This window comes from Vitis riparia, chromosome 7, assembly GCF_004353265.1.
Source record: "Vitis riparia cultivar Riparia Gloire de Montpellier isolate 1030 chromosome 7, EGFV_Vit.rip_1.0, whole genome shotgun sequence".
NCBI classification, from domain to species: Eukaryota; Viridiplantae; Streptophyta; class Magnoliopsida; order Vitales; family Vitaceae; genus Vitis; species Vitis riparia.
In genome coordinates, this window is record NC_048437.1 from 20,844,732 (window position 1) to 20,856,019 (window position 11,288).

The window sequence follows — 11,288 nt, forward strand, 5'->3', positions numbered from 1 at the left end:
ATTTAAAAATGTTTTAAAAAGAAATTTAGGGTTGAAACACATCATTCATTACTTAAGACATCTATCATTTTCGTCACCCTTCTTCCCAATCTTGTTTTTGGACTCAACCCCATTATTACAATAACACCAAACATGTTTTAAACTCATCATTATCATAATTTCCATCACTTTTCAAGTTGATCTCAGCTCAAACACAGCTCAAGATACCCCTAAAACACAGTGGTGGAAAAGTTGAAGCTCAATGTCTTAGACCTTTCAAAATCACTATTATGATTTTGAGAGCACACCTCTTCTCTGATACCAGGTGCTTTGGTTTTTGCTCTACTTTAACAATGGTCAAATATGGGTGAAGGAAGAGGGAAAAGTGGTTGTAATAAAGTCCATTTGCAGGCCCTAAAGGGGTGAGCTGTGGACAGTTGAAAAGTGGTGATTGGTGGTTGTTTCCAAAGTGAAGGTGTTGAGCAAAGAGGAAACATGAGCATGGCTTCCTTGGCTCTGCACTCACAACATTACACTTAGCTGATTCACATGCCTAGAAAGGAAAACCCCTCATTTGATTTGATTGGTGCAGAAAAATGGTATTTTTGCTTTTTTCAAAATCATGAAATGTTCTGTTCACCCATTAAAGTGTTGGTGTTTTTTTCTTTCTTTGAAGTCTGTTTCCATGCACACAAGTAATTTAGGGGTTTATTTCATTAAAAAGTTAATCAAAAATGCAAATTTGAAAGTTTAAGCTTCCTCCTATGAAAAGATGAAAAATAAACTCTTCTAATAAGTGATTTTGTAATCACTATTTCACCTCAAACAATTTTTGGATAATAAATTTGAAGATAAAATAATAAGATCATTTATGTCCTATTTCTTTCTTTTATTTGTTTATTTTTTTCATCATTTTTCATTTTCTTTACTCTTCCCCTATTATTTTTCATTTCATGTTCCAAACAGACCCTTTAATTTGTATGCTATTTCAAAATTACAAAGAAGAGCCCTCAACATCTGTAGATGGTACACCAAACAAGAGGCCTAAGCCAACTGGCAACTTTACAAACTGTACAGTAGCTTGAAAGTGAAAAAGAACTCAGATAATGAATATACCTTTGTTCAAAGGAAGATAAAGATGCAGCCTGCATATAAAAAGATGAATGTACTCCATTGAAGCAAAGTTTGTCTTCCCTTTTTCCAGTGCATGCCCACAAGCTTTGCATGGAGCCAGTATAAAGGAATACACATATCTATAAAAGCATCAGGAAAATTGAACCTTAAAAGAGCATTAGACATTTAGACCTACACCAAGCGTACCCCATTCCTTTCCCATATGTGCTTGGAATCAGAAAATTTGTTACTTGTACTTTTCCATGATTCTTCTTGCTTCTTCTAGACTGTCTTCCGTAGAGGGGGTGCCTCCGTCTACGCCTCCTCCTCCTCCTCCTCTTGGGCCATCATCCTTGTTCAAGGCAATGAATGTGAAATATATGAGGCCCATCATAGCCTGTTCATCAACCAGAATGATGAGTCATGATCATTAATACACTGTTTAAAAGCATGTTGTAAACCTGTTTACTGTTAAGCAAACAACAGTTCTTCCATGTTCCAATCAACAAGTCTCCCCCTAATCCCAAAAGCTTCACTTGGTGAATACTAGAGAAGTTGATTAACAGATTAGAAGGGTAAAAATAACTTGCTTATTCGCAAACATGCAGCTTGAGAAGTAGTCCACATATTATAAGGATTTTACATCAGCACTACAATGCTAATGAAGGAAGCAAAGATGGAAGGATTGACAACAGGAATAAAATCAGATCTGTTCTTTTCACCATATGATTTAGAAGGACACTGCTAGGACCAGTGCACTACGTTTTCACTATTTTCAAGATGATTGCTCCAATTGGCAAAATTTGCCTTTGGCATCAAACTTAGATGTTGGAGAGCATATTCACTAATAACATTTTAGTCCTCTAAAAGGAAAACGAACACACAAAAGAGATCATCCCGATTCACACTCAAACAACTAGGCATTAGTCAGTCTCAGAGCAGTGCATAATTTCTAGATAAAAAAGTCACTGCAATTTCTTCAACTGTTTTGATTTCCACAACCCGTCTGTTGTGTGAAAGAAATTTTATGCATAAACTCCAAGAACCAGATGGTTACAGCTAGATTCAAGCACGCATTTGTATGCATTTTAAGTGAACTCATGTAATGTGCACATATCATTTGCAAGACAGAAATGAAGGCCAATCCACTATTTTCTCTTCTTGGCCAAGATTCTGAATCTTAATTCTAAATGGATGTACTTATTCTGTCTCCCTACTGTTAGCCTTTATGTGGCAGATGTATGTTAGGTGAGAAAGAAATGAAGCAGCTGATCATATGTGTTTGTAATTCTAGCTCTAGATTGAATGGGGTTGATATAACCATCTTCCTGAAGGATCCTGTTTGGAGGGATGAAAGTGGTATTGGGCTTGAAAGAGAGACTGTTGGGAACTTACTGCATGACCTTATCTAATCTGGAAGGAGAGAAATATCCTGCCATCAAAATTTAATAACAAGGAAAAATGTAATTGTTAAAGCTTTGGCTGCCCTTCTTTCTATGTCTATTCAGAGAAAGTTGGGATGGCTTCCTTCTATGTTTGAGAAAACATTTGTTTAAATCTGTTTATTTTTACTAAAATCACCATATTGTAGGAGAAATGATATTTACACTTCTTTTAGGAGATATTACCTAACATTTGTAAGGATTTTATTTTCCTTTCTGTTAACATTCCATAGTTAACATTACAATTCAAATGATTTGGCACCTCCAACTGGATGATCCAATCTTGATAAGATTCCATAGGCAAAAGTTAGACTAAAAAATAATAATAATAATAATTTTTCGACTTTCAGGTGAAACATGAAAAGAGAATGGGTCAAGTACTAGGATATGGTCGGCCAGACCTTGGTGGGGGAAGTGAAACTCCTTAAGAGAGCTAGGGAGGGTGGTAATCTTATGGGAGTTAAGGTCAGGGGGAGAGGCGTCATAGGGGAGGAGGTGTCTCATTTATTGTTTGCAAATGACACTCTTGTTTTTTATGAGGCTTCCCAAGATCAAATGGTTCAAGTTGGTTGCCCATGTGGTTTAAAGCTTTATTAGGGCTGAAAATGAATCTGGATCAGAGTGAGTTGATTCCTACTAGTAGAGTGAATCATGTTGAAGAGTTGGTGTTTGAATTAGGCTGCAAGGAAGGCAAACTTCCAGTTACCTACCTAGGTCTACCTCTAGTTGCTCCCTTTAGATCTATGGCAGCTTGGGATGGGGTGGAAGAGAGGTTTCGTAAAAGACTCTCAATGTGAAAAAGGCAATACATCTCTAAAGGAGGAAGACTTATGTTAATCAATAGTACTTTATCTAGCTTTCCCACTTATTTTATGTCTTTATTCAATATTCCAAGGAAAGTCAGATTGAGGTTGGAGAAAGTTCAAAGAGATTTCCTCTAAGAAGGAGAGATTTGGAGGAAAAATGCATCTTGTGATGTCATCGATGGGGTGTGTTTAGAGAAGAGAAAAGGGGAGGGGGGGAGTTAGGAATTAGACATCTTTCATTGTTGAATAAGGCACTTTTATGCAAATGGAATTGGCGGTTTGCAACTGAAAGAGAAGCCTTCTGAAATCAGGTTATTAGTGATAAATATGGAGGGTAAGAGGGCGGTTGGCGATCTCAAGAAGTAAGAGTTGGGTATGGAGTAGTGCTTTGGAAATCTACCAAGGAGTGAAATAATTTCCATTGCAATTCTTCTTTTTTGGTGGGTAATGGGAGAAGGGGGAAGCTTTGGAAGGATAAATGGTGTGGGGATGAACTGTTGAGTCTTTCATTTACTTCTTTATATGCCTTAGCTGTTTCAAAAGATGCATGGGTGGAAGTTTTTTATGGCTTCATGCAGGGGAAAGAGCCTATTGGAATGTTTCTCTAGACCTTTAAATGATTGAGAGATGGAAATTGTAGAGGATCTTTTTTCAAGGCTACAAGGGGAGGTGGTTGATAGTGAGAGGGAAGACAGGGTGGTGTGGATGAACTTGAGCAACAAGAAGTTCTCCATTAAGCTTTTATATGCCGCTTTGAAACTGGGGGGCACATTTAACCTTCCAAAGAGTGTGATTCGAACTCTTGGATGTCTTCTAAAGTTAGTTTCTTCATGTGGGGGAGTAGCTTGGGAAAGGTTTTGACAATTAGTTAGCTTCAAAGAAGAGGGTGGTCTATGGTAAATTGATGTTTCCTATGTAAAGAAGAGAAAAAAAAATCCATAAATCACATCCTTCCATTGTGCCAAGGCTAGGGTTCTTTGGAGTTGTTGTCTACTCTTTTTTATGTCCAACAGGTGCAAGTTGTTACAGTTAAGGACACACTTCTAGGGTGGATTGGTCCCTTTGTGGGTAAAAGATGTAAGAAGGTTTGGAGAACAACTCCTTTGTGTATCTTTCGGATTGTTTGGAAGGAAAGGAATCAAAGGCATTATTTGAAGACTTCCTTTCTTAGTATTTTGTTTTCATGGGTGAAGATGTACATAGAGATAGGTTCCATGTCTTTATTCAATTTTGTAGAGTGGTTAGGCTCTTGTTATGAGAGAGAGTTGTTTTTTTTGTTCTCTTTGGTTCATTGTGCTTTTTGGTGTGGCTTGTATAAGTCCTATGTACTTTACTATGTCCTTTTTTTGGCGCTTTTTAATATAGCTGCATTTGTTGCATATAAAAATAATAAAAATGCATGCATATGTATAGTTGAGAGAAGTGAAGTAATGTTCCTTAGCCTAAAACTGTTAAGGTTTTTTTTTTTTTCCTTTTATCAACCCTTGTCCAAATGCAAATTGGAATTTCCAATTGAAAAGCAAAGATACACTTCTCAAAACTTACTATTTAATGTTTTTATATGGTACAATATAATTTAACTATTTAAATCCAACTATTTTTCATGAAATGGTTATGTATTATTCTATACTTCCTGCTTCCAATCTATACACATGTCTGCATATTTTTTCTATTTATTTTCATTATATAAAAAAACTTACAATACATGATATGATATGATATATGATATGGAAAAATAGAAAAACAGTACACAATCCATTTGATGAATCATCTATCCTTAATCCTTTTAAAATGAAAAACAAAAATAGACAACATACCAGTACAAAGAAAGCTGTAGACAAGAATGACTTGAATACAAAGAGGGCCACTGCCAATGTAACTACAGTAACAGAAATCCTTGCAATTGGTCTTGGAACAGATTCCTGATAACAATTAAGAAAATGGACAGAAAAACAACTTAATGTCTAATGCAATTGATAAGAAGAAGGTGCTTTAGATCATCTATACAATCGCTAATGAGTTCAGAGAGATAGACAAAATGAACTTACAGGCACCAGGTTAGTTCCTGCCTCAATTCCATCCTTCCCAATCTTCCATACTGTTTGAATCACTATTCAGCAGGATCAATCATAGAAATTAGCACAAATGAAAATTTAAATCAATTAAGTAAATTGTTTCTTGTTCAAATAAGGAAGACAGCAGCAAAGGGACTTCATGCAGCAGTATCAAGCTTAGCTTAGTTGTGAACTTCTGAAACAAATGTTCAATGGTAATCAAATGTTGACCTTGGAGCTTTTTTTTGGTCAAACAAAAGCATTTCATCACATAACCAAAATCAAAACCTTCTATGGGTACTTGTCATGCTACACCTTAAGATATGGCTCCAACATCTTGAACAGAAAAACAAAAAGAAAAAAAATTGGGGAAATGGTTGAGTAGGCATATCTAGTTACATGGACCTGTGCATGGATGTCACCTGCTGAAGAAGTTTACAAAGGTGCTAGACTCATCTAATATCTAGATCACAGGACTCTAGGACAAGGTTGAATCATACAAACATCCAAATTTTCTTCATTTCATCTACACCACCAGTGCTCAATGATGGAAATTCACTCATTTTGAAGTATTCAAGCACAAAAATAAATTCATCATAACTCTATCCCTGTAAACCTATTACAAATTCATAATGTGTGCCTCACTTCCTTTGTTAGACTTGTGTTATGTGTCCAACAGTAATTATATCAAACACATAGCCCACGCCCTGACCCAATTGTCTATCCAACAGCAGTATTTACATATTTTGGTGTGTCCATGTATTACACATGAACTTGCACCATCAACTGAAGAATGCGTTCCTACATTCCACACAAGGCCTCAATCATACTTGATCTAGGAGTGGAACCTGCCATAAACAAGTTGCCTTGCAGTCATTTAACCCAGAAACAATCTAATCTGGAAGCTTGACATCATCTAGGGTCAGTTCTCTCCGACACTCAAACCATTTTTTCCCCAATCAGAGATACACACATAACAGAGATTACAGTTAAAAGGACCCAAACATTGACCTAAACTGCCAACCTATCCCCTATCTAGTTCTCAGCTGCAAGCTGTTTGTTCAACCTGGTGCCAGAAGAACCCAACCCAGTTCTTAAGAGAGGCCTGGAGAAATCATAAGCTGGATTATGCTTGGGCTCAGAAGCATCTACTTGACTTCAATTCAGGTGGGACTGCAGAGATACAATGGGCAATCCAACCCATAAAAAACAGGCCAAACTATCACATATGTTGCAATTATTGTTATTGTGGTTATGGCTATTGCTGTTGTTTTTAGTGTTCTTCTTTTCTTTTTTCCTTCCCTCAAATCAGCAAAACATAGTCACCAATGTAAAGAGGAATTACACAAAATTTCTAATCAAATGGAAAATTCATATGCTTATTCTATTGCAAAATCATTTTAAATTACAAGAAAACTTGTTACATGGTAACTCATTTTCAGAATCTCCACTAAATTATTCACACCACTCAGTTCAACGAATCAATCTTCCCTTTCTTCACCAAAACAATATAAAACCAAAATCAATGGACAGACAATAGGCAAACTAAAAGCCCACAGAAAGAAGAGGAATCCAAATAAAACCAAGATGTTCAGCTAACCTAGTTTTTCATGTCTAGAAACCAAAACAAATCATGACACCCAAACCTTTCATTTTTCTTTTCCACTATTTCTCAGCAGCCAAACAGGGCAAAATTTAGAAAGAAAAAGAAGATGTTAAAAACGAACAAACAAACAAACCTCTCAAGAAATTGGATTGGGAAGCGCAAACAACGGGCCTGGAGCGAGATTTCCGGATTCTGAGCTTCTGGGTTTGGATGTTTGGGAGCAAACAGAATGATTTGGAGGAAAAGAACTGAGAATTTGAGAGAGAAAGGACTAGGGTTTGAGTTCTGCAACATTTTGGGCAGTATGGTGGAACAGAGAGGAGGTTAATTGACGAAGCCATTGTAATATAAATGTATTTTTTTTTTTTTTTCAAAAATCCATAATGTAAAATATCAACAATTTCTTTTATATAATTTTACCCCCAAAACAAAGGGTGCATGGTTTATGATAATGAATGGTGTGTGAGACTTTGGACCAGTGTGAGGAGGAAGAAGAGTTCTAGTCCCAGTCCCAGTCACAGAAGCATGGAGGGCTTAGTATTGGGCTGGGCCGGGCCCAATAAATTAGGGAGAATTTGGCCCAAGTTCCGAATACTTTCGAGTTCCAAGTCCAAAGGAAGTGTCAACATCATTCAAAAATAGTGGGGAAAATTGTGTTTTTAGCCTTAAATCCATAAAACCGGTCCATTTAGAATTTGAAATCACATTTTTTTTTAATAAATTTGAACCTTTTTTTCTCTTAATTTTTTATGATTAATTTTAAAAATATTTTTTTAGGATAAAACGGGGATAACTTTTAAAAAAATAAATAAATTGTAATGCTTTTCTAAATAAATTTGAGAGTTTTTTTTTAAATAAATTAATTTTTTATAAATATTTTATAATTCAAATAGAAATTGGTTTTTGTCAACCAAAAAAAAAAATTGAAAGATATTTTGTAAATAACATTTTCTTCTATTTAATCAAATAAAACATTAGGGTCTTTGTCACGTGTGTAACCAACCAGTTTTTTTTAAAAAACTTACGTGTCATCTTTATAGGTATTTTTATCTCTTATAATTTCATATATTATGTCACTTACATGGACTGAAGGTCAATTTCAAGGTCTAATGGGGTGTAAAGCACAATTCTCCCAAAATAGTACATCAGTAGTCAAATGTACTACATTTGAATAAAAAATAAACAAAATTATAATTATTTTTATATAAATATACTAAATTTGGAATTTACAAATTTGGGTTTTGGTTTCTATTTTGTATTTTTTTTTTCAAATGAGTATATGAAACACATTTTTTCCTGTTATTTTTATTATCCAAATCCTTGTGCGAAATTTCGTTTAGAGTTGAGGTTGAAATAATATATCATTCATATATGTTTTAAATACCATTTATGATTCTAGGATCAAGGATAAAAATATGGGGTTGATGGAGTACTTGAATTTTAAAGATATATTAGGAAGTATAGATGAAAATTTTAATAAAACAAAAATTAATAAAAACTTATAAAAATATTAGAATTTTTTTTAAGAAAACTAAAATATGCAATAATAAAAATATTAAAATTATTTTATTTAAGAAAATAATATATGTATGATAAAATTTGTAATATTTGATAATAAAATATTGAACTTGAAAATATATTTAATACTAAAATGATGATTTATATAATTTAACTGGATTCAATAATATAAAAAATTGATGAAATATGCATATTTTTAAAAAATATTTATATTTAATTAATATATAAAAATGTATATAAAAAAGACTTTTCAAAAAAATATTTATGATTTGTAGTTTCTATAATTTTAAATGTAAAAATAAAATAATTAAAATTACTTAATAACTTAAAGTAACTTGATAACTGAATTTAAGTTATTAAGTAGATTAAGTATGTTTGGTAAAATAATTTAATATGACAACTTAAAAATTAAAAATGACTTTAAGTATTAAATCAAAATAATTAACTTATTCTTAATGTGTGTATATATATTGTCATATTTGCCCATATTTAAAGAGAACATATTTCACAACCATAACTTCAAATTTATGACTCATTTTTTATAGTAAATATTTTAAGGTTATCTTATAAATTTACAATATTTGAAATATGAATGTTTAATAAATAAATTCATTATTTAAGATTAATGAAACTAAATATTAGTTAAATTTTTAATAATAAATATTAATTATAACTAATGGGATAAATATGTCACTTTAATAACTTAAAATAAATTTATATTAGTTTTATCAAACAACCTTAATACTTAAAATAAAAAATAAGTAGCACGTTTTAAGTTAACAATTTAATTTTAAATCAATTTAAGTCGGTAAGTAATGAGTATTAAGTTTGACTGAAGAACCACCAACTTGGAGTAGAATGTGTCACCTAACTACATCCTTTTAAACTATATAACGTGTTTTTGCCTTGCATTCTCGTATTTAGCTATAACGACTCTTAAGAATGTTAGATTAGAAAATATACTGAAATTCATACTTCAGCTCTTAGACACCAGCACTCAACCATGCCACGTCCCTCCTATAATTGAGCCAAAAGTGTCCTTATATTTTGCGTGACTTTTTCTCACATACAATACCTACTGTATAGGGTTGCTATGGTGTAGAAACCCTTCTTTTTGTATCTTCTCAGCAATATAAATTGAATGTTTGGGGTCAGTCGTCAATATGTTGGACCATTTTTCAAACCCAAAATTCTTGCTTTGTTTTTCTCTTATTTCTTGACTTGGTATCAGAGCAAGGTTCAAGCAACATCAAATTAAATTATGGTTGAGTCACCATCCTTGCCTCCTCCATCTGTGACAATAGCAAATTCAACTCCATTAACTCTTAACACTAATCTCCCACAATCCTTCACTGTCGACAATAGCTCTCTATTTGGGAATGTCATGAGCTTTAGCTCTCTGGTAAAACTAGACCGGAATAATTTTCTTTGATGGAAGTCTGTTATCATTCTAGCTTTGAAATGGTATGACCTAGATGGTTATTTATTTGGAACATAACCCATTCTAGAGAATATGACCTCTATAATGGAAAAATATGGTGAAACCAAATTCATCCTCAACCCAACCTATGTGAAATAGGCTTGAATAGATCAGAGATTACTGTGTTGGCTATTATTCTCCATTTCTAAGAGTGTGTTACCTAAGGTAGTGGGTCTCTCAACAACTCATGAGACGTGGAAGACACTAGAAATGGTGTATGCATCCCAAGCTTGTTCTAGAGTTTTACAATAAAAAACTTAGCTCCAAATAACCCGAAAAGGGTCATTGTCCATGAACAAATGTCTGACCAAGATGAAGATGTTTGTTGATTATCTTGGAATAGTTGGATATATAATAATAGATGAGGACCTCATGCTCTATGTTTTAGTTGACCTTGGGTCAGAATATGACCTTGTAGTGGTTAACCTTACCTTCATAATTGTGCTTGCTATATGGCAAGAAGCTCAAGTTTTGCTACTAAACCAGGAGGGTTGTATAGATAAAATGAATGCTGCAACAACCTTAGATCTCTCAAATGCTTCCGCTAACTATGTATTTAATAAGAAGCTTGGAAGTAACAATGGTCAAAACACAAATGAAAGAGGCAGAGGTCTAGGACTGAACAAATTTAGGGGAGGTTGGGGCAGATGTAAATGAGGTGCTCGAGGAAAGCTACCAACCATGTCATTGCTGAACTTGGCAACCTCTCAATGAAATCTAACTACCATGGTGAGGATAACCTTGTAGTTGACAATGGTAATAAACTCATTACTCATGTTGGTCACACTGAAATACCTTTCCTATCTTTGCAACTTTATTTGAGAAATATTTTATTCGTTTCCCAAATTAAAAAGAGTTTGTTAAGTATTTATCGTTTAATAGCTGATAACAAAGTGTTTTTTGAATTTCATTCCAATGTTTACTTGGTGAAGGACAAAGAAAACCATCAGCTGCTGCTGCAAGGGAAGCTTGAAGATGGACTCTACAAACTTCATATTTATGAGACTAAAAACCATACAAAGCCAACTGCTAATTCCTCTATGAATCCATCAGTCAATCATATTATTGGTTTAAATTTAGTTGAGTAAAAAAGAAGGGTTGTTGCCCAATGTCATGTATCTTCTATTTCAGTTAGCCCTGAAGTCTTACATAGAAGGTTAGGTCATCCATCTAATAGTGTCATGAGTCATGTCCAAGAATCTTGTAATCCAAATGCTTCAATAAATGGAAAACTCAACTTTTGTGATGCTTGCCAATTTGGAAAGATTCATGCTCTGCCTTACAAATCTT

General features: G+C 33.7%; 1 protein-coding gene across 1 annotated transcript; it reads right to left on the minus strand.

The window, feature by feature from the left end:
• Positions 1-1,007: 1,007 nt before the first annotated feature.
• Positions 1,008-7,452, minus strand: LOC117917633. Its single transcript, XM_034833972.1, has 4 exons — positions 7,134-7,452; positions 5,389-5,450; positions 5,158-5,262; positions 1,008-1,489 (listed from the first exon to the last, which is right to left on the minus strand). Exons 1-4 carry the CDS (start codon positions 7,339-7,341, stop codon positions 1,340-1,342), a joined length of 525 nt encoding a protein of 174 aa, XP_034689863.1. The 5' UTR covers positions 7,342-7,452; the 3' UTR covers positions 1,008-1,339.
• Between the last annotated feature and the right edge of the window lie 3,836 nt (positions 7,453-11,288).